This window comes from Melanotaenia boesemani, chromosome 7 (assembly GCF_017639745.1).
Source record: "Melanotaenia boesemani isolate fMelBoe1 chromosome 7, fMelBoe1.pri, whole genome shotgun sequence".
NCBI classification, from domain to species: domain Eukaryota; kingdom Metazoa; phylum Chordata; class Actinopteri; order Atheriniformes; family Melanotaeniidae; genus Melanotaenia; species Melanotaenia boesemani.
In genome coordinates this window covers 14,551,445-14,578,828 of record NC_055688.1, presented here as the reverse complement: position 1 = coordinate 14,578,828, position 27,384 = coordinate 14,551,445, and the positions used below count along the sequence as shown (strand labels likewise).

The 27,384-nt window shown below is 37.2% G+C and overlaps 1 protein-coding gene across 1 annotated transcript; it reads left to right on the top strand.

Moving 5' to 3' along the window:
• Positions 1-25: 25 nt before the first annotated feature.
• On the top strand, positions 26-26,528 carry glrbb (glycine receptor, beta b). The gene is made up of 10 exons (XM_041991155.1): positions 26-349; positions 3,409-3,547; positions 5,749-5,855; positions 8,262-8,329; positions 13,436-13,662; positions 15,199-15,281; positions 15,585-15,725; positions 18,737-18,889; positions 21,781-22,073; positions 25,382-26,528. The coding sequence occupies exons 2-10, from the start codon at positions 3,426-3,428 to the stop codon at positions 25,676-25,678; spliced, it is 1,491 nt and encodes a 496-aa protein (XP_041847089.1). The 5' UTR covers positions 26-349; positions 3,409-3,425; the 3' UTR covers positions 25,679-26,528.
• The last annotated feature ends 856 nt before the right edge of the window (positions 26,529-27,384 follow it).

Below are 27,384 nucleotides of genomic sequence, written 5' to 3'. Positions count from 1 at the left end.
GTGATGCTCTCCAGCTCAGTGCAGCCGCTACTGCGCATGTTGCATGACAGGTACACGCAAGCCTCCATCTTGGGCATCCCGCGCTGAGGCGAAAGGGCAGAAGCCATATACACATTGATTCAAAAATAAAAAGCAGGCGCGGAAACCCCCAAAATTGGCAATTTGCCGAGATGTAGTCTAACTTTTCTCCTTAAAACCCACTCAACAAATTGCTTCTCACAAGTAAGCAGAGAGCAGAATGGAAAAGAAAATCAGCGGCTGGTCTGGAAGGCTCTGATAAGGATTATTTGCACAGTCAGTTTATCTGGATCTAGCTTTCTGAGGAATTAAAAGGTGACAAACCCAAACGGTAAGTGGAACTCCGTGGTGTGTTTTGTGATAGACGGCTTTCGTATTTGTATGACCATTGCATGTACTTGTATGAAGTGGAACTGCACGCTTGTGTCCGTATTGGCATCTTCTTCCTGCACCCCCCTCTCCCACCGTCATGGTGGTCGCTGTATGCTTTGTTGTATCTATTTCCTTCTGCTCTCCTGATGCTCAGGTCTCGTGCCAGTGTCAGCTTCTGTTATTTACTTTTCTCTTGTGAGCCCCGATGCGACGTGCAGCCACAGGTTGCGAGAGCAGCTTCATTTGCTTTGAACTGGTTGCATTTTATTTTACTGAGCACAGCACAGGCCCTTCCTAATCGGGTTTAGCACTAAATAAAGGCATTTAGTGCAATGAAGTATGCAGTGGTAAAATAATGTGGAGTCAAGACTTTCATATAGTTGCATTATTATTATAATTAGACTGTTATTTTTCTATCCCTTCTTCATGTATTAATCATTTGTCAGGCAATGTGTGCTTATGGCTCAGAAGTACATGTGCAGAGTTAGACCAGTGTGCACATTGACCTCAGGGCCATGGGACAGGCCATGCAAGGCTGCTTGAGTCATTGCATGACAAAGTCTGTGTCATTTTGACATTGCCAGTAGTAAAACAGAGCTGGGCAATTTTCTCCAGTGATGGCACAGAGTTGACTCGGGCAATGTCAAGGTCGAGTTATGGTCTCAACGCTTCTTATATTTCTGTGTTGTTTAGTGTTTATGTTCACCATGACCTTGTAATTGTTTGATTTATTTTGAAATAGCTGAGAATGCAAAGACTGATGTAAGCTTTCTTTTAAGCTCAAATTGAAACAGACATTCTGTATTATTACACCATAAAACAAGGAGAAAATCTTATACAACAGTTTGAAAAAGAGTAAATGTTACTGACAATATTAGATTGTAAAATTTGGCTCTGTAACTATTTGCTTAACTTTACAAGTAGCCAAAGCACAGAATGTCACATTTCATCAATCTTAAGTGCAGGTCACACTGTGCAACATGGACCAAGAAAACTTGGGTACCAGATCATGCATGAGGTATGTAGACTGCACAATGATAACTCCTGCTGAATCATAGGCTACAACACATGGATATAATTCCTCTAGTGTTGTATGTCATGCTGCACCCCACTTGCTGTTTTTCATGATAGCATCTGAAGAACATATCAAATGAATCAGGCACAAATCAGACACATTTTCTTCTTTGTTTAGCTCCAAACTTAGAGTTCATCATGTTTTACCTCTATGCACTCTGCTTGTTTTCCCCACCAAAAAGTGTCATTAACCAGTGTGCCATTTGTGCTGTTATTGGTTCTTTAATAGTTAGATGTTACAGCAGTCATACAGGAAGAGTTTCACTTTGAATTTCTCAGAGAATTTCATCCTTGACTAGTTTTGTTTGCAGGTCTGTTACAACTACTGACTCTGAGTCCCAGAAATATGAAGATGATTCTTTCTTGATGATCATATTTAGTCTCTGATAGCCCAAAAACTGTACATTGCATACCACACTTATCTTGACTTCTTACTTTTTAAATAGCTTGTTTTATCAATAATAATTCTTTGGTAAATACTTTCTTTTGTTTTGTCAAAGTTGTTGAAGAAGGCAAGCTTGGGTTGTTTACTTGCATTATTTTAAATAAATGTTGGATGTATAAGTCAGGGGCAATGTTGTAAGTGGCAATATCCAGCTTTTTGAATGTATTGTTTTAATGTGTAATGAAACATTTCACCACTGAGGAATGCATACTGCTTGTTGAATCTTCCTCCTTTCCTGTCAGAATAAACTGCTGTCAAGGGTGTGAGATTAGAGTTGTCATCTTGTGTGAGAATACAGGGAGGACAGGAGATGGAACTAGTAGCGCCCATAAGAAACATTTTCTAAGAAATAAGGTGGTGCTGACATGTCAAACACTGACACTGCTCCAGCTGTTGCCATCTAATACTCTGTAGGCTAGCAAAGATGTAAATACCATCTCCCCCACCCTCCAGACTCCATTTTTTGAACAGTTTTGTCAAATCGATAAAGCAAGGTGTTTGCATTAAGAGAAAAAAGTACTAAACTGATCTATAGTGAAGATTTCTCCTGGAGAAAGTGATGATCAATGTGCAGGTGAGGAATAGACAGGGAGTTACAGAGCCAAGGCAGTGAGGAGGAGAGCAAGTGTGTCTCTGTCTAGACAATAAACAGCTTCAGTTAATATACAAACTTGCTGGCAGGATGTGTGCTAGGGGGGAGACTGCTCGCTTTACTGTTAGTCTCAGTGTCCCTATATGATGAAGGGGCACCACTTTTCTAGACAGGATGTGAATCACGCAGGTACCATGGTTGCTAGCTGATTAATGGCCCCTATCTAGAAATGCAAAAATGCTCTGTCCAGGCTCATAAGTGGGCATTTATCTAATATATGCAGCATTCTCATTCCTGTCATCACACAGAACCATATTATCCCCTATCTCCCTAGATTTAAGTGTTGACGGTGAGGGAGGTTTGGAAATGACACAATAATCATAAATCAAAGCAAATGTAGATGGTAAAGTAAATGTGCTACTCTATTAAACATTAAACAGTCTTATTAAGCCTTTTATGTGCAGGTTCTGGACTGAAGTTGAGTATTTCTGGTAACATTTCTTCCAGCCTCTTTTAAAGGTCACATTCAGCTGATAAGTTCTGATGACTGTCATTATTCAGGTGCATCTCTCCAATGACTGACTTTAAGCTTGAACTTGCTTTGCTTTATCAAACCTGGTCTGAATGATTAAGTTATATGTTTCCATTTACTGTATGTGACATGCATAAAGAGTAAAGAGTTATGCATCTTTCCAGACAGTAAAAAGCAGCTGTTGTGTTCATGAGAGAGATGTTGTGTCCTCTCATCAAGGGCAGAGCTAAAATCACCCCACAAATCAAAGCTGATATTTGTTGACTATGAAAAGGACAACAACCTAGTTATATAATTGCTCACCTTCAAGCTTGTGTTATTTAAATTCTGTGCCTTCTTCACAGTAATTAAAATGTTGTTTTTTTTCCTCCACAGGACCAAATCAGATCGAAATGGGTGTGACGAAGGTCACCGTATTTCTCCTGGTCCTCTCTCTTTGTATAGAGGCAGGATCAGCCAAAGAAAAAGGAACTAAGAAGGGGAAGAAGAAGGGGAAGCAGGTTTACTGTCCATCGTAAGTACAGAATAAACAGCAACTTGTGTCATACTGTGTAGAACATATTTACTTCTTTTTGCATTTGCTACAAATAAAAACTATTAATAATCAAGCTGAGTTAACTGAAAAACAGTAAATAAAAACCTATACCAGGTTAAAAAGTCCCACCAATATGAATCAAGCTCTAAAGAGCTGGAAACTTTATATATATATATATACATGCTTACTACAAGATTTCTTCTTCTGTCAAGCTGCATGACCCAAAGTCCCAACTCTATCCATACAGAATATTGTTTTAAAGTTTAAGTCTTAAGCTAAAGCCTAGATAACCCTGATGACATCACCTGGGCTGTTTTTACAGGCTTCACAAAGCTTCTGCAGAGCCGCTAAAGATATCATACAGTTGTTTTCGTTGGAGAAGCTGTACTCCTAATGATTGGCTAACCTAATGACTTGAATGTGTAAAAGTGGTTAAATTCTTTTGAAGTGTCATAATTTTTGGCTGCTGAGCATTCACTTAAAGCATGACTTGGTCATTTTACACCTGATGGACCTTACTCTGAAGGCTTTACTCACCACTAAACAGATCTCAGTTTCTGATTGTGTGTTTAGTACATTCCACTGGGATCAATGAGCTTTTCAGAAACTTAGTAAATTTTTCAAAATCCGGACTACTTGTAAAGCATCAATCATAAAATAAGGGTTATGTTATCAGTTCATAGCTAAATTAAACAAGAAAATGTTGCACAAGTCTCTAAATAGGGTAAAATAGTTTATAGAATGCCTTCGGAGGGTCAGTTATCTCGACTTTTTTGAAGAGTGACATCTTTAACTTCCTTAAATGGTTACAAGTGGCTCCACAATGAAACTTCTTGAAATGAGCAATGAACTGTTTGATGTGGTATCTGTATTGGCAAGTGCAAGCTGCGTGACATATTTCATGTTTAATGCTGTAGATGCCTTTGTGGATCAAGGAAACCACTTGGTTCAAGTTAAGCTCTTGTGCTCGAGGTTGTCAAAAAGGTCGGTTAAAATAGAGGGAAGAAAAAAAGAGGTTTTGTGGGTGGGAATTGTGTATTTCACTTTGATCCGGGGAACCACAGAATGTATACACACTGCACAGCATTCCTTGTGAAGCACTTCAAATCATCCCCAGTGCATGATAAGGTTTACATAATGATATGTAAAGTGCTTTGAGAAGGGGAAATTCTTTGGCAGGAGAATTCATTGCCACCCGTGAGGAGACTTTTTGCTTCTTATGTCTTCTCCTGTCTTTCCTGCCAGATCCTGTCCTCCCCTTCCCCGGTCTCTAGCCCATTGTTTTGTCATTAGTCAAGCTCAGAAAATAGATGATTTTTGGCTGAATGTCTGTGAAAGTCATCTCTTTGTTTTTGGTGCGTACTTTCTTTTATCAGGATGTTTCTGTCTCTGTGGAAGCCCCGTGATTGCACTGGTAACCTTATTAGGATGTAACCTGTCTGTCACTCAATGTTGGCTGAGATAGGATCTACTCTCCCTTTAAATCCAAGTGAGTTAACGAGGAATAGTTTATGTAATCTAATTGGAAGACTGATGGCTTGGTCCCCAGCCTTTCCGAGCATTATAATCTCCTTGAGGAAGACACTGAACCCCCATATCACCCTTATATGGTCACTGGTGTGTGAATGTTGAAAAAACATGTTGCATAATAACTATATTGTGTATATTTATATATTTCTGTTTGAGACTATATGACAGATTAATTGTAAAAGACTTTTTTTAAACCATAAATGAGTTAAAAGGTGCTTTCTAACTGTATGGATCATTGCATTGAAGTTTCTGGCAGACTGTAGTAAAATACATGTGTTTAATAAACTTTTTATTAAAGAAATTACATACATGCCTGCAAGGTTACAGAGTTAGTGATTATTTAATATAATGAGCTGATTATTATATAAAATAAAAGCCCCATCAATCTAAGGCTGTCACCTTTTCTGGTCATGATCTGGACACTGGAGAAGAACAGCACATCTCATTTCTAAGCATCGCTTTACTGTAACATTTGCTGGGTGGTCCAAGTCTTAAAAGCAAATTTAATCCCACAGTGGTTGCTCTTACAGCTTATAGTTTAATCAAAGAGTACACAAAGCAGCTATAAGTGGGCGCAATGTGCATCCGTGTTGTTCATCTGCCTGGAATTTGACCTGCAAAAGTTCCCTCTCTGTCTTCTTTGTTTGCAGACAGCTGTCATCCGAGGATCTGGCTCGAGTCCCTGCAAATTCAACCAGTAACATCTTGAACAGGTTACTGATCAGCTATGATCCCAGAATAAGGCCCAACTTCAAAGGCAAGTCTCTTACCCCTTTTATCTGCCTCTGTTTCGGTTTAATTTACATTTCAGCTGAATCACTGTCACGCAAATTAAAAGTATGTACCTCCAGATTCCTTCTCAGAATGTGCTGCTGGAAAAAGATCTCAATGCTGCACATGTGCAGACACTGAAATACTGCAAGTGAATTTGCATATATATTTAGCAAATGTTGCAATTAAAATACAAGGGATTTTCTTGAGTTTACTTAAAGAAACCACATTGTGGTTCAAATGATGATCAGACAAATGGTATACATAGTACAAATTCTACTATAAAGTAATTAGCTTCTAATTTGGTCTAAGGCTGAAACTTAATAGTTTTTAATCAAATCTGAATCTGAAAATAAAACCACTTATCTGACTCAAATTCTGTTGAATCGCATATTTTAATATAAATTTGTTTAGCTTCCATAATTTCAGATGTTGTTGAGTGATATACCAGAGAGATTAATAATAATTAGGTAGTCAGTATCTCTTAAACCTATGACTGTGACATTGATTATTTCATTAATGATTTAATAGAAATAGATAAACAATATATATCTAAAAACAGTGTACTGGAGATCCTCTGTATTTAATGTGCTTGAGTCTACTCTCTGTTGCATTTAATTTGCATTCATATATTCTTGTTTTTATCAGTGTAAGTGTAGTAGTATTTCTCTAAAACAAACCAAAATCAGGTCTGCAGTGACTTTTCCTCTACGTTAATCTATTGATCGGTTAATATGTTTTCTGACTATTAGTTGAATTGAGCCCTGGTGCGTCCTTCTTCCTCAAGTTGCTGATTTATTTGTGCACCTTCTAGTGAACATCTTGAGTATAAGAATTCAGAGAACATAATTAGGAAAGACACAGACTTGTTTACTTTAGGTACCACAAAAACAAATTCGTATTGCACTGTTTAAGAGTGGGACTGCACCCTGAGATTGGTGCTGCCTGAGATTAATGTGATTGATTGCTTCAAAGAGCTACAAACACATCAGAGCACTTTTTTTTCACCCGTCCCATTATGTTGAAGCAGTGGCCCAACGATTCTCCAGTGCTGACAAGGCGCTGTAGCAATAGACCTGGGAATACAAGACTATTCCCAAAATCCCAGGGGCTATCAGTGTTGCCAGAGGTGCTTTAAACAGGCACTTAGTAAACATTCTGAATACTAAAACTTGAAAAAGGCACAAAAACTGCATATTGATGCCTTAGAGTGATGTTTCTCTTCCCTCGCAGCTAATCTTTGGCTTTCACTCATTGACTTGAACAGCTGTTTTACACAGCTATGAATAACAATCCTGCAAACTTTACTTGGATGGTATTGACATTGGTCCTGCTGATTAAACTAATATGGAAAGACAAAAGATAAAAAAAATAAATCAAAACAAAATAATTCTGTTGTGGGAAATGGAAGTAAAAGGATACCCTAAATCTCAAAATCTGTCTGTGTTTGTTTCATTCTTCACTATCCAGGAAGTAGCCATCCAAAGTGTTTATGGTGTACTAAACATATCACACAAAAGGGAGTAACTTGCCTCCCTTATAGCAGACACAGCTATAAAAATAACAAAGAGATGACTGGTGGCCATTTTTTCTGTATGACTGATAGTTTTACCAGTCTTCAGGTGGATCCGCAGATAGTTTCCATCCTTGGGCACTTGGCAGTCAGAGCTGTATCTGGGACTTTGTGTTTGATGTGTAGTGAGCAGACCCATTCCCTCCCTGACCGTCTGTAACTGGTCCAGCAGCCAAACATCTGTTCTTGATTTCAGGGTGGGCTGAAATCCCCCGGTCCATTAACATCCATGTCATAATCTCCCAAATCAACATCTAAACTGTGCCTTGTGCATTGCTTTGCCAAGACCTATAAAACAGTGAGCTGCCTTAATAGCCACTACAGAGATTTTCAAAGCAATACCAAAAGCTTTTTTTGTATATTAATTATTAATACAGTTGCATTAATGGAAAGAAGGTGTGTGCTCAGTGCCACCTTCATGTTAACATTACTTTCAGGAAATGCAGAACAGAGTTTATCCAGTGACACTGGAATATCCTGTGAAAGCTCAAAGGAAATTATTTATTTAAAGCAGGGTAAGGACCATGAAGGATTTGATTAGTTTATGCAAAAGGATAAGGGGAGAGAAATGCCAACAAAAATGTTTACAGCATCAATGTTGCAAAGAGATGAGATGTAAATGAGAAGGGATTTTTATTTCTTTGAAGTGCTGAGAGTATTCATTGGGCACAGATGAAGAAACAAAGATGGACATGGTTATATATAGTATGCTGTAACTTAAAATAAGTAAAGCTCAAGTTCTTCAGTCTCTTTACAAGGCAGTTGTGAAACACTGCCTAATAAAAACTACAATCTCACCTCTTCTCTTTCTCACTTCAGGAATTCCTGTGGAGGATAGAGTGAACATTTTCATCAACAGCTTTGGCTCGATCCAAGAAACGACCATGGTGAGATTTCATTTCAGTCCCACTACATCCCAACTGTATTGATAACCAATACTTCTGCCAATCAGAATTAGTGAATGAGGGCTGAAAACTGCTCTAACTTGCAAGTTTTCGAGGGATTGAGTGGGAATGTTTCTGAGAGGGCATGTGAACATTTAGCAGTGAATCATTATGAAGCCTGCAGTTTTCATGTCTCATTAATCTGATGGCTTAATTGCTGATAAAGAAGTGCAGTTTGAATGCTAATAATAAGATTAAAACCCAAGGACATTGCCAAGTCAACCCTTGATCACTCCGGAAACAATAAAGTGAACTTTGTTGATTGCAAGGAGCCTGGTTTACAGGTGCTTGTTTTTAATTTAAAGCCGCTGGAAGGAAGCTAATAAAACATGAACTGATAAATTCAATCAAGGAGCACAGTCCCATTATAAATATAGTGCAGACTGACAATATACACCGTTTGATTCAATTCTCTGTCTTGAATTTTATGCAGTATATTTGACAGGTTGTAAACTATAGTTTTATTGAAAAAGAATTTGCTTATCCTCACAGAATATCTGAAAGCACAGCAATAAAACAAGACTTTAGCATATCGTCGCCTACAAATCATAGAGGTGTCTTGCTGATCTATAGGGGACTTTTCATTATGCTAACTTATGCCTTATTTATGCTAGGAGTATTGGTCATTGCATGAGAATTGATAACATTTAATACCAGCAGCTGAGGTGTGGTCCTTTCATCCATATCTGTAGGTGTTAAAGAGAGAATGATACAGCTACAGTGCAGAAAAAACAACATCCTGAGTTTGACAAGATCATTCCATACCCAAATAAAATCACAGTTTCAGTTCTATTCCACTTTATTTTTTATATAAAATAAATAAATCATAGACATGAGCCACATTAGTCCAATTCATAACAACAGTGTTAATTAAGCCAGTTCATAAAAAGTAATACCCTATCTAAGGATACTTATGGACTGCATTGGATCTTCATTTCGATTCAGTCTCCCATCCTGAGTATGCATGAGATGACAATGGAAAGAAAAACAAAAACTCCCTTTTAAACAGGTTGGGGTGGAGAAGACAGGACAGAAGGGTCAACAAGTACCATAACTCTAAGTCAGGCGTAGCTGTGAAGACAACAAAAAAAAAAACAGAGGCACAAATTATGTATACATGGAAAATAAAGAGTAAAGAGAAAAAAAATTGGGAAAGTGCTCAGTGCATCTTGGGATTACCATAAGTAAACCTGCAGTCTGAGGGCAAAGTGTTCTCCTAGGAAAGTATGAGCCTATGAGGTCTGTTAGATACTCTGCAAGAACTTCTTTCTTGTTCTCGAGGCTTTGAGAACATAACGTCTTTTCGCTTTCGTGGACATGAAAGGCAATATCTCGCAGCTTGTTCTTGACCCATCAGCTGAGCACAACTTTCTTCTCGAAGGGCTCTGAGAAGTATTATGTGATTGGTTGGACATTTGAGATGGGCTTTCCCCCGATGTGAGGTTGAACGGATGGTTGAACGGATAGTAACTATCCGTTCAATGAGAAAGAACATTAAATGAATACAACATGTGGGCTTTAAAGAAAAAGACACCACAGCATGCACAACCCTGCCCTGCCATGGACGAAGTTTCTCTTTAAATATGAAATAAACCGGTCAGCTGTTCATTGCACATAAAAACACAGACATCCCCTCCTGCAGTCATACTGCGCTGTCCCAGACGGAGCTTCTTGTAGAGCAGGGGTCTCCAACTCCGGTCCTCGTGAGCTACTGTCCTGCATGTTTTAGATCTCTCCTGCTATAACACACCTCTGCACAAGCCTGTTAATGACCCAGTGATTGAGTCAGGTGTGTTGCATCAGGGTAGAATCCAAAACCTGCAGGACATTAGCACATGAGGACCGGAGTTGGAGATCCCGTTGTAGAGTATGAATTGACCGGACCAATGTAAACTTTTTTCTTGTTCTTCCTTGAGCATGTAACAAGCTTAACTCATCACCACAAAACTTTGGAAGATTTTAGCACTTTGGCACCCCCTAATGAAGGCTAATTCGGCATCCATCTTGCATCCTGTCTCTTTTCTGAACTTTGTCCAGCAGGTAAAAGCCAGTCCGGTGTTGAGTCTTGTCTCATCCTGTCTCTTTCCCTTACTTTTCCTTGCTTACGTCAGTAATGTTCTCTTGTGTTTCTTTGATGAATCAGCCACGGGACGTGTATTGATATACAGTAGCTGGCATGCAGCTCCAGAAATGTACATGATAAACATATTTGTGCCATCAAAACCTGTGGTGAGGCTGGCAAAAATAGTCAACAAGGGAGGGAAGGAACTTCACAGAGAGACAACAGAGCACAGAAGAGATAAAGATGAGCATGAAGGAAAAAGAAGCCAAGAAAAGTCTTTCACTCAATGTATACACAACTCCAAATTACATTTTGCCTCTTACCCCAGATCTACCAAACACATATAAAGGTTAAAAACAATTCAGTGTGGAGGAAGGAAGAAACAGCAGCTGGTCACCTCTCCCTTTCAATTTATCACTCTGTGGGGTGTCTGATCTCAGGAAAAGCTTGTCCCATCATTTACACTTCCCTCATCCAAACACCATGAGATGTGCACAGTTTTTAACACATATATTTCACTTTATAATTGTAGAACTCGGAAGAGAATTTCTAATTCGATGTTGTGAGATGGAATAAATTGCATCTATGTGTTTTTAGCTCAAGTTTTTCTTGATGATTATAACACAGAGTGGTGCTAAATCTCTGTGGAATCGAATGTTGTGCTGGCAGCTTGATAGTTAGCCAGTGGGAAGATTTATTTTCTTGTCTGGTTTTCAGAGAGGCAAAGGTGTGGGAATTGGCTTGCGTCTCAGTCAGACAGGGGAGAGCCAGCAAAGGCTGTTTGTGCTGTCGCTTGGGGGCTAGATAGACACTGCATTCTAAAATTAGGCTGGCTAGAAATGACAGCTTGCTTTCCAAAATTAGATATCAACTATTGGACCACAGGTTTCTATACTCAAAATGTTTTCCAGCAGCAAATCAATGCTTAGCCATGGTTGCAGCTTAAATTACCACTATGAGGCATCTTTGTATAATATGAAGTGTCTGAAATTTCAAGTTTTTCTTTCCTATATTTGATGTATATACTACTCTGAGTAAACAATGTTTTAATTTAGTCCAAAATGAATAATACATCACTTTACCTGGATCAATGTGCATATTGTATCCACCAGCATTTGTGGTTTTGTGTGTAAACTGTTTATTATGTAGATTTACAGTGCTATGGCAACTCTTATAGCCATACATTTTGCTTATAAGGAGCCTGACTTTTTTGTTAACTCTTTAAATGGGCAATGGTTCTCTGGGCTTTAAAGGATAAACTTACTTTGAAAAAAAAGAAGTTATATTTTGACACTTAGATATGTGCAAAGCCACACAATCATTAAAGTTTTCAGGCAAAACATGGCAAGTAGAGAACAAAAGAAGAAATGGTAGGCCTAAAGAAACACCTTCTAAAGCAGATTAACAGTATCTGAAAGAGATGCACTCAATAAATAAGAATATTCAGTGAAGACCTAATACAAGACCTGAGAGATTCATCTGGACCACCAGCTGATCCATCCACTGTTGGCCAACATCTCATCAGAAATGGTCCCCGTGGAAAGGAGGCTGTTGAGAAACCGTTGTTAAATAAAGGAAACAACCAGGAAAGGCTGAGATGTGCCAAATCAAGGAACAAGTTAATTGCAAATCAGCAGCAACAGTTCTTAAACCTTTCCCAGATCCCAGACCTCAACGTTAATCTCAATCTGGAAAAAATAACAAAAGACAGCCGAAATCCGAAGAAGAGCTCAGGAAATTCCTTCCAGAAACCTGGAAAACTATTCTTGAAGACCTTAAAATTGCAATAAAGATGGTCACACCAAATACCAACTTTCAAACTTTCAATATTTCATTTTATGATTGTACATGTTTTGATAAATCCCAGCAACTATTTCCTCTTTTCTCAGTAAGAAATAACAAAATGAGGTGGTGCTGGGCAGAATTACTGCATAAATTCAATACAACTGGATTACAGTTAGGCCTAACAGTACATGTAGTGCTTTTTTCAAGAGGGAAACTTCTAGCATGAAATGTGCCTTTCTAGGTTTGTTGCTTTGTGGTTGTATGATATTGTATCCCTGGTGTCGCAAGTGTACTGACAGCTGTGGGTGGATTTTTGTACCACAAGTGCTAAAACTCATTTTCACATTAGGCATCATTTAGATATTAAATACTTAAACTTGATTATGTTAACATATTCCTGTCCATCACTGGCTCTTCAAAAACCTTTATACAAATGTGCCTTACAAGCCACTGCTTTCTACTACATGTGGGAAAGTAAACATTTCTTTTACCTGTTTTGAACAAATGACAGATATTTATATAAGACTTACTTAAATCAAGTCACAGTAAATGGAAGCAGAATTAAAGGGATGACAGTGGAAATTTATTTGTGACCCCCCCAAAAAAACATAACCACACAGGAAACTGGTATTTTGGTAGCTCTATGATATATTTGACATACTATCCATCATCACTCTTAAAGTAATTGTCCACCTGGTCACAGAACAGCTAAGTGATACTTTCCCACCAGCAGGAATGTGGACATTTCACTAATAAGCCCACTAATGGGGTATGTGCTGTTGCTGTGATGATAACATTTGACCCTTGGTTTGTGCAGTTCTCCACATGTTTGAGCAGCAGCTGCAAAATATCACTCTGCAGTTTTGGTAGTTTGGAGGCGTGTCCCGCCACCCCCCCCCCCCCCCCCACACACACACTAAAAATGTCACTGCTGTACAAAGTATATGATTTTAAATAATTTTGTTTTTATTTAAGTGACTTGATGCATTGTTGTTGTTTTTTAATGAAACTTTCTTTCAAACGTTTCACAGGAAATACTGTTTCCTGGCCAGCAGAAAATGAGCACATAGTTCTTTTTTTTATTTCTCTTAGTAATTTTGCCGTTGAGCCATCACCCCTTTTAAAATACAACCAACTTGTGTCCAGAAGCATTTACATGAGACTTGACCATGTTTGTTCTTGTCTGCTGTTGAATCTGACAGGATTACAGGGTCAACATCTTCCTGCGGCAGCGCTGGAATGACCCCAGGCTGAAACTGCCAGATGACTTCAAGTCAGATTCGCTCACAGTTGATCCCAAGATGTTTAAATGCCTCTGGAAACCTGACCTGTTCTTTGCTAATGAGAAAAGCGCTAACTTCCACGATGTTACCCAGGAGAACATTCTCCTCTTCATCTTCCGTAATGGAGATGTCCTCATCAGTATGAGGTACTGATTTACTTTTTCTTTTTTTTTTTTGTAATTTATTCTAGTTAATTCAACAATGACTTTATATTTTACACTAATGAAGTTTATGAAAAAGTAAAGTACCCCTCATAATATTATAAAAGACAGTATGATAATATCCTAAGTAAACACATTAGTAAAAACAACAACAAGTGTATTGTTAGATTATAGCACATAACAGGCTGTAAAACACAATGATTATTGCTCCCGCTGCAGAAAATCTTTAATTTTGATCATCTTTGATTTCAAAATATCTTCAAATTCAGCTTCCCCTTTTCAGATATTTGTTGTATTTTGTGTAAAAAACAAGAACAAACAAAAAAATATAATTATTACATAAATAAATCAAACTACATAAATGATTACAAAATTTTATTTAATCCAGAGGTTGGAAGTAAGATGAAGAGATTTGGTCTGCAAACATGTTTGGTACAGTCTATAATCTGGTTGTAATGTTCAATGAGAGACCATGAGGGAATCAAGAATGTCATTTTCTGCAAGTATTTGCTATATTAATTGTTAAAGAAAGAAAATAAAGTCAATTAACAGCTCTTTACACTTTTTACTATACTTTCCATGTTCCATCTCTAGTCTGTGTGGATTCTCAGTCATGCAGGTGATGTTAATCTTCAACAAAACAACCTGACTTCTTTGTTGGATATTAAAGATGTTTCACCTTGTTTTATGTTTTACCTTAACAACCATTAAAATACACATGACTGTCTCTGATACACCCACCCATCCTGTGAGATGTACAGGTTGTTTTTGCCTGTGAGCTGTTTACCTACAGCACCAGCATGTGAGATGATCACATGCTTTAAGGTGTGATTGGTTATTAAACTGCCTGCAGAGAAAAGCCAAGACTTCACTGTAAACATTAGATAGTTGATCCTTGGGCGGACCTCCTCTGTTCATTAGTGTTTAGTTTTTTTTTTCAGGTTCCAACATAACCTCGTAAACCTAAAAGTTTCCACCATGCCACCAGACTCACAAAAAGCTATCCAGATCCAGTTAAATAGGGCTACTACCTAAATTGCTTTTTTATCTTAATATTTAGTCACCATGAATATTTTAGTTCTTTGAGCTTTGTATTCTGACTTTTAGGATTAAAATTAAATTAGCTTCATCAAACAGTGGACGTATAAGACTGTGACATGCACAACCTTAGTTGTATATTAGTTGTGTATGTCACAAATGTTGTGTGTGTCACAGTTGTGTATGTCTCTAAAAAATGTTAGTTGGAGCAATAGCTACAGTGTACATCACTGTTTTAAATATCTCAAAAGATAATCTGTGACATATGTCTGTAAACTTGATAGTAAATGTTTCAATCATGCAGTTTAAAAACGTTACTTCACAGGAAAGAGACACTGGCTTAACCGCTGAAATCCTGTGAGACATGAAGTCTTCACCAGTGAAAAGCAAACGAGGCTTTTGTCTGTCAGATGTAGGGAAAGAAGACAACTAAAATAGATGATAAATATAAAGCTCAAAAACTGTTATTTCATCCTCTTTCAGATTGTCCATCACACTTTCCTGTCCACTGGATTTGACCTTGTTTCCGATGGACACACAGAGGTGTAAAATGCAGCTCGAAAGTTGTGAGTTGTCCTGGAATATTCCGCCCTAAAGCATTTCATCACTTTTCTTGTTTGTCTGTTGGTGTTTAGGACATGCAGGGCTTTTAGTTGGTCCTTAGAAGTCAGGTTCAGTTGTGACTTGAATGAGCAAAGAAACCAGAACTACTACAGCCACAACTACACAATGCCAAACTGGTTTGCTAATATATAGTTTTCTGTATGTCCCAAGTGTGTTTACAAAAGTGTGTTTAATTTAGATTTGAATATGTATTAATTTATTTGCATATGTGACTTTTCTACTTGCTGTTCACCTCTATTTTCCAGTTGGCTACACCACAGATGACCTGCAGTTCATGTGGCAAACAGGAGACCCTGTGCAAATGGATGAAATCGCTCTGCCACAGTTTGATATAAGACAAGAAGATATTGATTATGGAAACTGCACCAAATTCTATGAGGGAACAGGTACTGTCTTGGTGTTAAATGTATGCTTATCTTCTCATATTACTTCAAAACCCCCTTAGCTTTTCGAGCCAAAAGGGGCAGCGCTACCTTGTTGAATTCTGCTAGTTAAATGGAGAATTTACATCAGAGTAAAGTAACTGTAGACAGTAATGCACATTATTCCAGATAAACATCAGTCATGATGTGAAGCAACACATTAACTCAATGCTTTCATTTGTTTTACTGAATATTAGTATTAGAGCCACACACACACAGTAGGACAGCTTAACTAAAGCCATTAAATACAGACTGAATATCAGTCCCCAATGAAGAAAATTTATTCTGTATTATTATTTTCACTCAGTGTGTAAAAGTCCAATATATTATTAAATCAGTGGTGATATGTGTAATTACATTTATTAATATTTATAAAGTAAAATTGAATGAATGAAGAAAAAATATGAGGAAAATTACAGCCAATTTACATTAATTAATTAATTTTAAAAATCCCATTGTTTAGGGGAAAGTTAATCCACAGTTATACTATAGAAATGTTATCATTTATATAAACAGCATTTAGGCTACATTAATACTTTTGCCAACAACCTTATGTCATACGTTAATATTTGGCTTTTCAAATAAATCAAACAAAATAATATTAATAACAAAAAAAACAAAACAAGAAACAGTCAAAACAGTCAAGTTGAAATGATTTTAGTTGTGGGTAGTCATCCTGTCTCTACAGCACACATGTGGTATGATACCTAGATTTATTATATCAAGATAATACATGATTCAAAATCAAATTTAGCTGTGAGTTGAATAGGAAAAAGAAAATGCAAGCTGGTTACAGTTTCTTCTTCTTGTTCTTCTTCTTCTTTTTCTTTTTCTTCTTATAATAATAATAATAATAGTGAGTATTATTATTATTATTATTATTATTATTATTATTATTATTATTATTATTATTATTATTATTATTATTATTATTTAGTGATCTACAGATAGACCAACAAACCAACACTCATCCATCCAATGAGAGGCAATAGAACATAAAAATAATAATAATTTTCTTGCATCTCTGAATTAAAATTATTTAATAATGTCAAGTTCCATTGTATTGCCTATAATAATATGTAGATAATAGATTTTTTTTGACATGCTGTATCAACTCTATGAAATAGCAAAAAAAAAAAAAAATGATTTCCAAATGCTCAAAGATAATTTTGCTCCTAAACTTCACAAAAAATCAAAAATATGTAAATTGAGAAGGCTAACTTTGAAAAATTAATCTTAAAGTAGTCTCATAATGCAGAACCATGTGACTGCACCATGTGACCCTACCACACCCATTTTTAAGTGTCTTTTTTTACATTGACTTTTGATCTAAACAAACAAAACCTGAGTTTACATTCAGTTTACTTACTAAAAGTCTGTTTAAATATGAGGTCAAACAAATGTGATAAATTCATTTCTGTCCTCAAATATTTACAAAGCCTTGTACTGTATGTCTTCCGTAATGATTTGGCTAAATCCATGTTTACTTGCTAAGTAGTCTTCTCTATCTTTACGCTGTTTATTTGTTGGATTCAGTAAAAACAGTCACAGTTCTAGCGAGTCTGCTCACCTGCATGGATGCGCATCTCTGCAGCACAACAAACCAAGAACCTTCTACTGAGGGGATTGCTTGTTCTCTTGCACTATGAGACTTTTCCCATGATAATCCGATTTTCATTGTAATTTTTGTTGCTATGGGGCTGCTTAAAGGACAGGGACCGCTCTAGGTAGCTGGGATAAAATGAACAGCCTCAGCTCTCCACGTTTGCCATTGTCCCACGATGTTGGCAGAGCTAAAAACATTGGTTATTCCTTTAATAAATAAAACTACAAAGGAGAAGTATATTCTGCTGCTGGGCAAAATAAATATTCACAGCTATGTGGGTGCAGAATAGCAGTTCCAATGAATTGGAAAAACTCTTATCAGCCAACAGAGCATGACCTCGCTGCTCTGGCAGTTGGGAGGCTCACAGCTGGCAATGAGTCAGGCCTTTAACTGGTTGCCATGGCTACCTGGACAGACACAAAGATCACCTCTGTGTATGACTGGTTCATGCTTGCTTTGTGACACAGACAGCCCTTATTTGTTGTCTAAGGCTAAAGAGAACCCAAATCTGGTTGATTATTACTTCAGTCTATACATGCGACCATCCTATTGGACCAAGAATTTCACCTCAAAAAGAGAGAGCACAGTACTGCTGCTGTCTGAGCAAGAGATATTGGCGGATGTCTCTTCTATTCATTAATTTCACTGTTAAGAAAAGTAACCTAAAACAAAGAGGAATAGAGGAGTTTTCTATTTATTTAATAGAATGTTAATGTTTGGTCAAGGACACAGTGTAGGTTTCCCACATAGTTGGCACATTATCAGTTAGAGCAAATGGGTTTTTTAGATGCCATTTTGTGGCTTCAAACAGGCTTTAACATCAGCAAAAGTAGTTTAATTATATTGATCTCAACCATGGACTGGTGAACTGGATGGATGGATAGATTTTGAGGTCCTTTCTGTCCAGTAATCTTTCCCTTTTCCCTTATTTTGCTTTCTCTATCTCTAATGGTGCACACAGCTGCACTTTGTCCTTGGGCAAAAGGAAGCAAATCAGTTAGAGGATTAAACCTGGCTGCAACCTTTCCTTTTAATGCCTTATGTCGGTTTAATTGACAAAGTCAACCGGGTACGTCTTCTGCCACCTTTCAGAGATGGTTGATCATCAGTTCACATTTCCAGACAGAATAAGTAGAAATAGGACATTTTGATTCACACTGTCCCTTTGATTCCATGTAGCTTTTGTTAGGCTAAACTGTCTCATCTAGAAAACTGTCACAGCCTCACATCTTTCCTTTGTTTCTCATGAAAAACATAAATATGTAATAATACCACTGCCTGACTTGGACATAATGCCTGTCCTGGTGATTCAAGGATTATTGCTTCAGTGAAGTCATGATATTTAAGCACGATATCCTTCCTCATACAGGGTACTACACTTGTGTGGAGGTTATTTTCACCCTACGGCGACAGGTTGGCTTCTACATGATGGGCGTTTATGCCCCAACGCTGCTTATTGTAGTCCTTTCCTGGCTGTCCTTCTGGATCAACCCTGATGCAAGTGCCGCCAGGGTTCCTTTAGGTATGGATTATTTCATCAACTCCACCATTTCTCACTGATGTTTCCAAGTGTATAAAATCTGTAAATACTTTTGCTGTTCTTCCAGGTACCCTTAGTGCATCAGACATTGAAGTAGATTAAAAAGGACGGTGATTGAGTCTGCATGTTTTATTGAGGGAATTAGATGTTAAAACTCTACAGGATTTCTGTAAAATACTGGAGGAAAAAAGAGAAACAAATCAAAAGGATTTGGATGTCTTTAGGAATCAGTGACTTTGTGGCCCCAATCTTCTCCATCATGACATCATGAATCACTCTGACACTGTGAAGGATTTCATTTGTCAAGTTTTTTTATTTGATTTTTTCTTCCTGAATGTGATAAATCACAGAACACAGCTGTAATTGATAAATGGGCTCACTGTAGTAAAACAGGAAGCATTTGCTGTATCTGGTGTCGATCTAAATGCACTAAAATTCCTGATATAATTTTCAACACATGTTAAGTGCATTCACACACACACACACACACACACACACATATATATATATATATATATATATATACTGAGAGTTAACCCAAAAACAAATGTAGGTCTCCTCTGGGAGCCAATCTGAATAACAAATGAAAGACACCAAGGCCATGGCTTTCTTTTCCATTCAGAGATAATTTTTTAAATACATCTATATTTTAGAAAAGCTTGATTTGAAAATAATATTTAGATATTTTTCTATTTCAGCCTTTTCGTTTTAATCTTTTGCTTTCCACACCACTGTTATGTAAATACAGCCAAAACCGACTTAATCGCAACTTATCTAAATATTTCAACAACAAACTAAGTGTTGAAATGTTATTCTTCAGGTAACAAAAATCTTATTCCTGAAGATCCATTCCTAATCGGTTATCTGTTTTCTAAAGATTAAAAGCATTAACTCGGGACAAACTACATAAATTAAAAAGAAATCTTGAATAAAACCCTTTCAAACACTTTTCTTATTGAACGTGGATATGCTCCTTTGGTAGTTTGTCGTTTGAAGTGAGTACAGCCTACAGTAAACAGTAAAAATGTATGCAAATGTTATTCAGAGTAGGCAACAAGGGGCAACAAAGGAAACTCAGGAGAGGTCAGCTGGCCAACAAGACACACCTGATCCCTGTTAACCCAACTAATGATTGGTTGTTCCAACCCACAAGGGCACACAATGTGTGTATTCGGAAGAAGACTGAACTGTGTTACTAGAATGTCCTGAGAATAAAAAAAAAGGGGCATTCTTTACAATGTGATGCTACCATCCTTAACATTTACTACACACAAGGTGCAAGTGGTACAAACTTATGTCATTACTGTTCAAAGCGCTTGTCCTCATTTTCAAGTTTTTTTTTTCTGAATCACCAGGTATTGTCCTTACATATGTCATATTTGAGATATAATACTGAAGCCTAATTAGAAAACAAAATTAAATAAATATACACTTACCAATATTGATAAAAACTTAACATATGCTTTTTTAAAGCACTTACAATACTGCCATAGATACAGTATATAGTAAATACTCAATGATGCCCTCCATTGTACTATGCAGTATAAAACTGTTAAAGTAATGTTTTCTTTTTATATTTGTCTATATCTCATACATTTGTCATATGTGTTTTAAACGCGCGCCCACACTACAATCTAGTTCTAGCTGTGAACGTGTCAATTACATTCAGCTAAGTATTTTCTCCTCCTCCATAAAGCAACCTGGGTGTAATAAGTCAGTGTCACCCTCATACACCACACTTTTACCTCTGCATGTGTGTGCAGGACTGCATGGATAAGATAATCCATTGTTATCCTGCCTCAGTCATCCACTGCCTCCTTTTTCTACATCCCCACTCCAGTTGTTTACCACCACTTTCATTCCATCATCACTCCAAATCCTCCTGGAAGCTTCTTCCAACTACTCTCTAAATGAGATCAGTCCAGGTCAGTCATCACCAAGGTGCAAGAGTGTTAACATCACTGTGTATATATGTGTGTGTTTGTGTGTGTTATGTGCTCATTTTACTGGGAATGTGCGCTTTTATGGAAAGAAAGTGTTTTCCATATAGGTGAAGATTAATTTGCTTTAATATCAGAGAAATGTGTTGCTTGTATTTTATGTCTAATATAAAAGCTATTTGTACAACAAGGAGAGTGTGTCACTGGGTACCAAAGTGACACACTCACTGATAAAAGGTGGGCTTTTTCATCTTTTATAAGTGACCATAATGAGACCTGGAGGCAAACCCTATCAGTCATTTCAATGTACTTCAAGTTGAGTCATTACATTCAGAGAAAATAAAGACATGAAGAGAAAGGTGTGTGAAGCCTTTGCTGCTGGTTAAAAAAAGCCTTCTTAGAGTGGCCATTTCTGCTGCAGACTGAAAGAGGTGCTGCTGTTGAAGGAAAATCTCTAATCTGTATTCCTGCTGGCAATCAGAGCTTAAAATCTCTTTAAAACTCCTCTGTTGTTGGAGAATGTCTGAGCTCTGAACAAAGGAGGTAAAGAAACAGCTGTTAATCCTAATTGCATTTATGTTCTCAAAAACCCTGTGTGGACATTTTTTTATACAGATTTGGTGCATAAAAGGAGATGAATATAGTATTTTTATCTCAAAGAAGAACTGTATTCTATTTTTTGCTCATCAGTGCATTGATCAAACATGTTATACTGCAGAGGTAGAAACACACAGAGATAAAAAAAAAAACAGAGAAAAATTGAGATTACTGAAATTTGACTTTAAATGTCTTTCAATATTACAATATTTGCTTTGTTTGACTTATTCTGTGATCAGAGAATCTCTTTTGACACTTGAAATATATGTTGTGTCCAACTTCCACATACTTGTTGACTGACAAGGTTACTTGTGCCCCCCCCACACCTCAATGCAGGTATCCTCTCTGTGCTCTCGTTGTCCTCTGAGTGCACCTCCTTGGCTTCAGAGCTGCCCAAAGTGTCCTACGTTAAGGCCATCGACATCTGGCTCATTGCTTGCCTGCTGTTTGGTTTCGCCTCGCTGGTGGAGTATGCCGTGGTTCAGGTGATGCTCAACAGCCCAAAGCGCATCGAGGCAGAAAAGGCCAAGATGGCGTCTAAGGAGAAGGCTGCTGGAAAGAGTCCTGCTGCCAGGAACAACACCCTAAATGGGACCGGAGGGACGCCGCTTCATGTCAGCACCTTGCATGTCAGTGACGCTGGTTTGAAATTTGAGTGTATGAATGAGTGTGTGTGTTAGGGAACAAAAGATATGATACATCTAAATTAATATTTATTTATTTTTTTGTGTGTTAGCTAACTCCACATTATCATCACACTCCTGAAATGGAGAGTTTTGGAAACACTAAGTTCATTTTAGTTTTAAAACTCTAGGATTACAATTTTTGAAACCTTTGGAAATGATGACGCAGACATCTGGGTCTGAAACGATGTTTAAGGAGCGATGTCCTCTAAAATAGAAAAATGCCCTCACTTAATATGCCTGAAGACAATAAAAAAAAACTTAAATCTGTTATATCGGAAAACATTCATCTGGTTATTGCATATATAATGGTAATAGAGCAAGCTGCTGCAGTTTAGTACTATGAATTGGTGCAACAAGGAAACAGTGGATCTCTAGTGTGACCACAAACTTCTTGAATCCATAGCAACATTAAAGTTTGACAATGACATCTATAAACTACAAAACTTAAAAAGCCTATTATTGTTCTTTTTTATATGTGAGCTTAACACACATCTTTTTATTAATTCAAGCTCGAGTATTTATTCTGTTAAAAAGGTTTGTTCAGTCAAAACCCCAGACATCTTCAATTTGCATGAGTTAAAATGTATTTATAACTGCATTTATAAACGTATAGATAACTACATCATCCACATAAGATAAAATAAATTTAGTCTTGCTGCCACATCTAAGCTGGGTCAGCTGAATGTTGTCCACTAGACTCTTGTTGGAATAATTATATTCATGAAAATCTTCATGCCCAAGCTGATTACCAAAACATGATGATGATGATGATGATGATGCATTTGGTGTTTAAATGGCGTGCAGACTCTGCCTACTCAGGTGACACTCCTTGCACTGGTATTTAAATAGTGTGTTCCCTTTATAAATATAATTCTATTTAACCTCCAACTCTTAGTAATAGAAAATAAAATGCCAAAATACAAACTTTTGATCCAACACCTGCTGAGATTTCTTATCTGTGAGCCACTGATAACAGATCTAAATGCAAACATGGAAATCCAGACAGTAGAAATTGACATTGTCCATGACACACACAAACACACACACTGACTGCTGAGTCAGAGTGAAGTCTGACAGTTGTATGCAACATGTGTTGGTCTTCCAGTCGTATGCCTAATTGAAATTAATTTACTTCTGAGACTCTGTATGTCCGAAACACATTTGGTTTGAGAGGATTACATTATTCCATTGAGGTTTAATGGGTTTTCTAGTCAAAACCAAATCAGAATAATGAAGCTTTAATGAGCTTAATGACTTCACTGAGTAAGCATCCGTAGACTGATTAGATCCTGTTCACCCCACAGGACCTCAGTGGAGTTGATGAAAGGGATTTTTCATTTGACCTTGAACTAAATCCACCTGCAGATTGTTTTGCATAACCACATGTTGTGATGGCATGTTGAGGGTATAGAGAGGCTACAAGACCCCTTTCGATGGGAGAACGACCATATTAGGCAACAATATAGAGAGCAAAGAAAATCTAATTTTGGCTCCAAAGATTTTCATTCTCTTAAAATAGCAGAAGGTTTGATTTATCAGCATGAGTTCTGTCCAAGATTCAGGATCAGACAGCTTCTGTACTGCACTTTGAAAGTGTTTGTTTTCAATTGAGTCAAACCATCTAAAGACGTATATTCAAATCTTTCTTCAGACAGAAACTACATTGAGTGTGTTACATCATATGTTACATCATAGCTAATATATGCTTTTAGCTAAATTAAGAATATAGAAAATTTGCAAAGTCAGAAGAGTTTCTACATGACGATTCATTCCATAGGCAGAAAATCTGTGTGAAGATCATTAATGCTGCACAAGAGCAGCTTGACATCTCTCACATCTACCTCTTTCAATCGAAGTCTGATAAAATAATTGTTAACTGTCAGAAAAATATGATAAATGTCTTTTTGGTATGGCAACATATGGAAACTTAATTAAAAGGGGACCAAACTGAGATTGACTACAAAATGCTTTTTATTGGTACAATTTGATTTTGGAATTACATTTGAATTTTATTTAAAGAAATTTAATTAGTGGATGTGATATTTAGAGGATTCAGCATTTCTTTGGTGATCATTAATGGTTAAAATAAGAATTCTGCATAGTCCGCTTTTATAAATTAGGGTTAGGCGCAGTAAATGGAAGTTAAAGCGATAACTGTGCAGGCTTGTGTAAGTGTGTTAATGTGAGGGTATCAGAAATGTCACATCAGCAGAGACTGTCGGTGTCATGTGATGTGGTCTTGTTGTGTCTATAGTGTCAGTACTGCTCTCTGTTCACTACATACCTGTTGAAGACAGACAGGTTCAGAGACCAAACGACTAAGAACTAATGGTTCTGGTTTGAATTAAAGGAAAATCATAGAGCATTTCTGTTCTGTTCTTAGATTTCTAATATTAACGCAATTAACATTTTTTATGAAACCTTGTGATTGACAAAATATGTAAATTTTCAACGCTTCAGAGACAAATTCAGAAACGGTTAGTGAAACAAAATCAATAAACCAAACCAAGCTAAACTAAACAAATATAAGAGGTTGGAGCACAATTACTGGAGTGAAACCACAGGGTGAAGAAACAGGGGAATGTGGAGCAGGTGTAGAGGTGGGTGTAGGGCTCAGGTGAGTGGAGGTGATAGAAAACACTGATGGCAGCTACTGAAGACGTGACAGAATGAGTCAGTTTGTAACTGCAGGTGTTCTTTCTCTTCATGTCTGCATTTAAACAGGTTGAAATTTTACAACTCTTAATTAGGTACCAAATCTCCTCATATTGTATAATTTGCACTTATCTGCTATTATTTAATTCATATGCTGTAGAACTTGTATGGGTGTAACACTGTAGAGCACATATGTCAAACTGGTCCAGCAAAGGGCCGTGTGGCTGCAGGTTTTTGTTCCAACCAAGCAGCAGCACACCAGATTTGACTGATTCAATCAACTGATCTCAGTCTTCAGACAGCTGATTGGTCAAACTGTGTGCTCTTGGCTGGCTGGAACAAAAACCTGCAGCCACACGGCCCTTTGCTGGAACAGTTTGACATGCCTGCTGTAGAGGTTAGTATTAAATAGCTAAAAAAAAAAAATTGAATAACTTTCGTTTGACCCCTCTGCCTCAGGGGCTGCCAGCAGCACTTTCTGATTATTGGTCTAATCATACCTCATCATTTTTTACTGATACAAATGTATTTTCTAATTATATAATGTGCAGTAATAAGTTTGTTTGCTGTTCTTGCCTTTTGCCTGTGTCTCCCAGGTGGCTGAAACCCGCTGCAAGAAGGTGTGCACCTCTAAATCAGACCTGAGGACCAACGACTTCAGCATTGTGGGGTCACTTCCGCGGGACTTTGAATTGTCTAATTTTGACTGCTACGGAAAGCCCATTGACACCGGCAGCGGTCTTGGTAAATCCCAGTTAAAAAACAACAAGAAACCCCCTCCTCCAAAACCAGTCATCCCCTCTGCTGCCAAAAGAATTGACCTTTACTCCAGAGCCCTCTTCCCTTTCTCCTTCCTCTTCTTCAATGTGATTTACTGGTCCATATACTTGTGATTATCATTAACAGTGATGCCTTCTTTCTTTATTTCATTCTTTATTGATCAAATTGCATACAAAGACTTCAGAAAAACGTGACAAAAAAAAGTATTTCAAAATTAAACATGTGAAAAATGTGACCCTTGCTCATAGAAAATTACTGCTGAGAAGAAAATAAAACCATTATGTAATATTAAAACATCTATGTGCACATAAAAAAAAAACACTTTGTATCTCAAGCAATGACAAAAACCTCTTGTTTCTTATCTTTCCTAAAGTAGACATGTAGTATCTTATAGAGAAATTATTTATTCATCAATAGTGGTACTTGAGAGAGATTTACAGGAAAGCTGGTATAAATCTGTGGTGATGAATGGTGTGTAAACAAATCCACGGGAATTGATTGTGTAAGAACGCAGAGATATATTAAAGAGCATTTGTAAATAGCTATTTGATTTTATTTATTTATTTATTTTTTTGCCCTTGCCCAGTGGGAGTGAGCTTGCAATAAGTTAAATCATCGTTATGTAAGCTTTGATGCAAAGTGTAACATTGTAATTACCTTGCATGTTAAAAAATGTTGCATGTATATGTAGACAGAAATATTGTTATACATATTATATATTACATTTTATTATGCGGATTTGCTCTTGAAAGGACAAGTGGATGCACTCCTGTTTCTGTTCAGATGGTCATGTGACACTGCCACTCCAAACATTGTTAGACTTGACACTTCCCACCGTTAGCCTATGTAAATGGCTCACTGCTGAACTGTGACCATGAATTTGTGAGATTTACAAGCAGAGATAAATAAATGATCAAATGACTTTTCACCATTTGATGTGAATAAAAATTATCACAAAGACAATGGCGCACCTGTTTTTATTATCACATCAAATTTTATTTAGAAAAGGATTTTTCTTGCATAAAGCAACACAAATGTTTTACATAACATAAACAATTTATACAGATTAAAAAAAGTAAAAAATCTTTCATACACCAAAGTATGAAATAGCTATTTAAAAACACACACCTCATTATAGTCTCTTTAACATGCAATCACACATACACACACAAAAAAAATCACATGTTGTGAGGAAATGACAACTTAGGGATCCATTTACGCTGGAAGCCAGCCCATCCATGGCTACAGAGGGCGCTATCACAGGAACCACCCAGATCAGGGCAGGTCAGAGTCCAAACCACAGCCATAGGGCTGCAGTGCAGAACCTCTACCTACCCAGAGAAGGGTGATCACCATGGCAACAACCCTGCAAACTGAGCAGGAAAAATTACAGATGTGGAGGATCCCCATGATGAAAACACGGGAGTTATAAAAGCAAAAGCAAGATCAAATTAACCTAAAACAATAACAGATAAGAGCGACAAAAGTAAAAATACACATAAAGGAATTCACAGAAATAATAAAATAAAATTCAGTTAGAGACTAACTTGAAGCTTTAAAGGTAGGTCTTGAGCCTCTTTTAAAAGCATCAGCAACTTCTGCAGGTTCTCTTAGCAGGATGTTCCACAGATGAGGGCCATAGTTGTGGAAAGAAGATTTTCCGTAAGTTTTAGTCTTGACTATAGGAACATCTAAAAGGCCAGTACCAAAGGACCTCAGAGTCTTTGAGGACTCATAATTTCAAAGCAGGTCAGATAAATAAGCAGGCCCAAGACCATTAAGACATTTATAAACAACCAAAAGAACCTTTAAATTAATA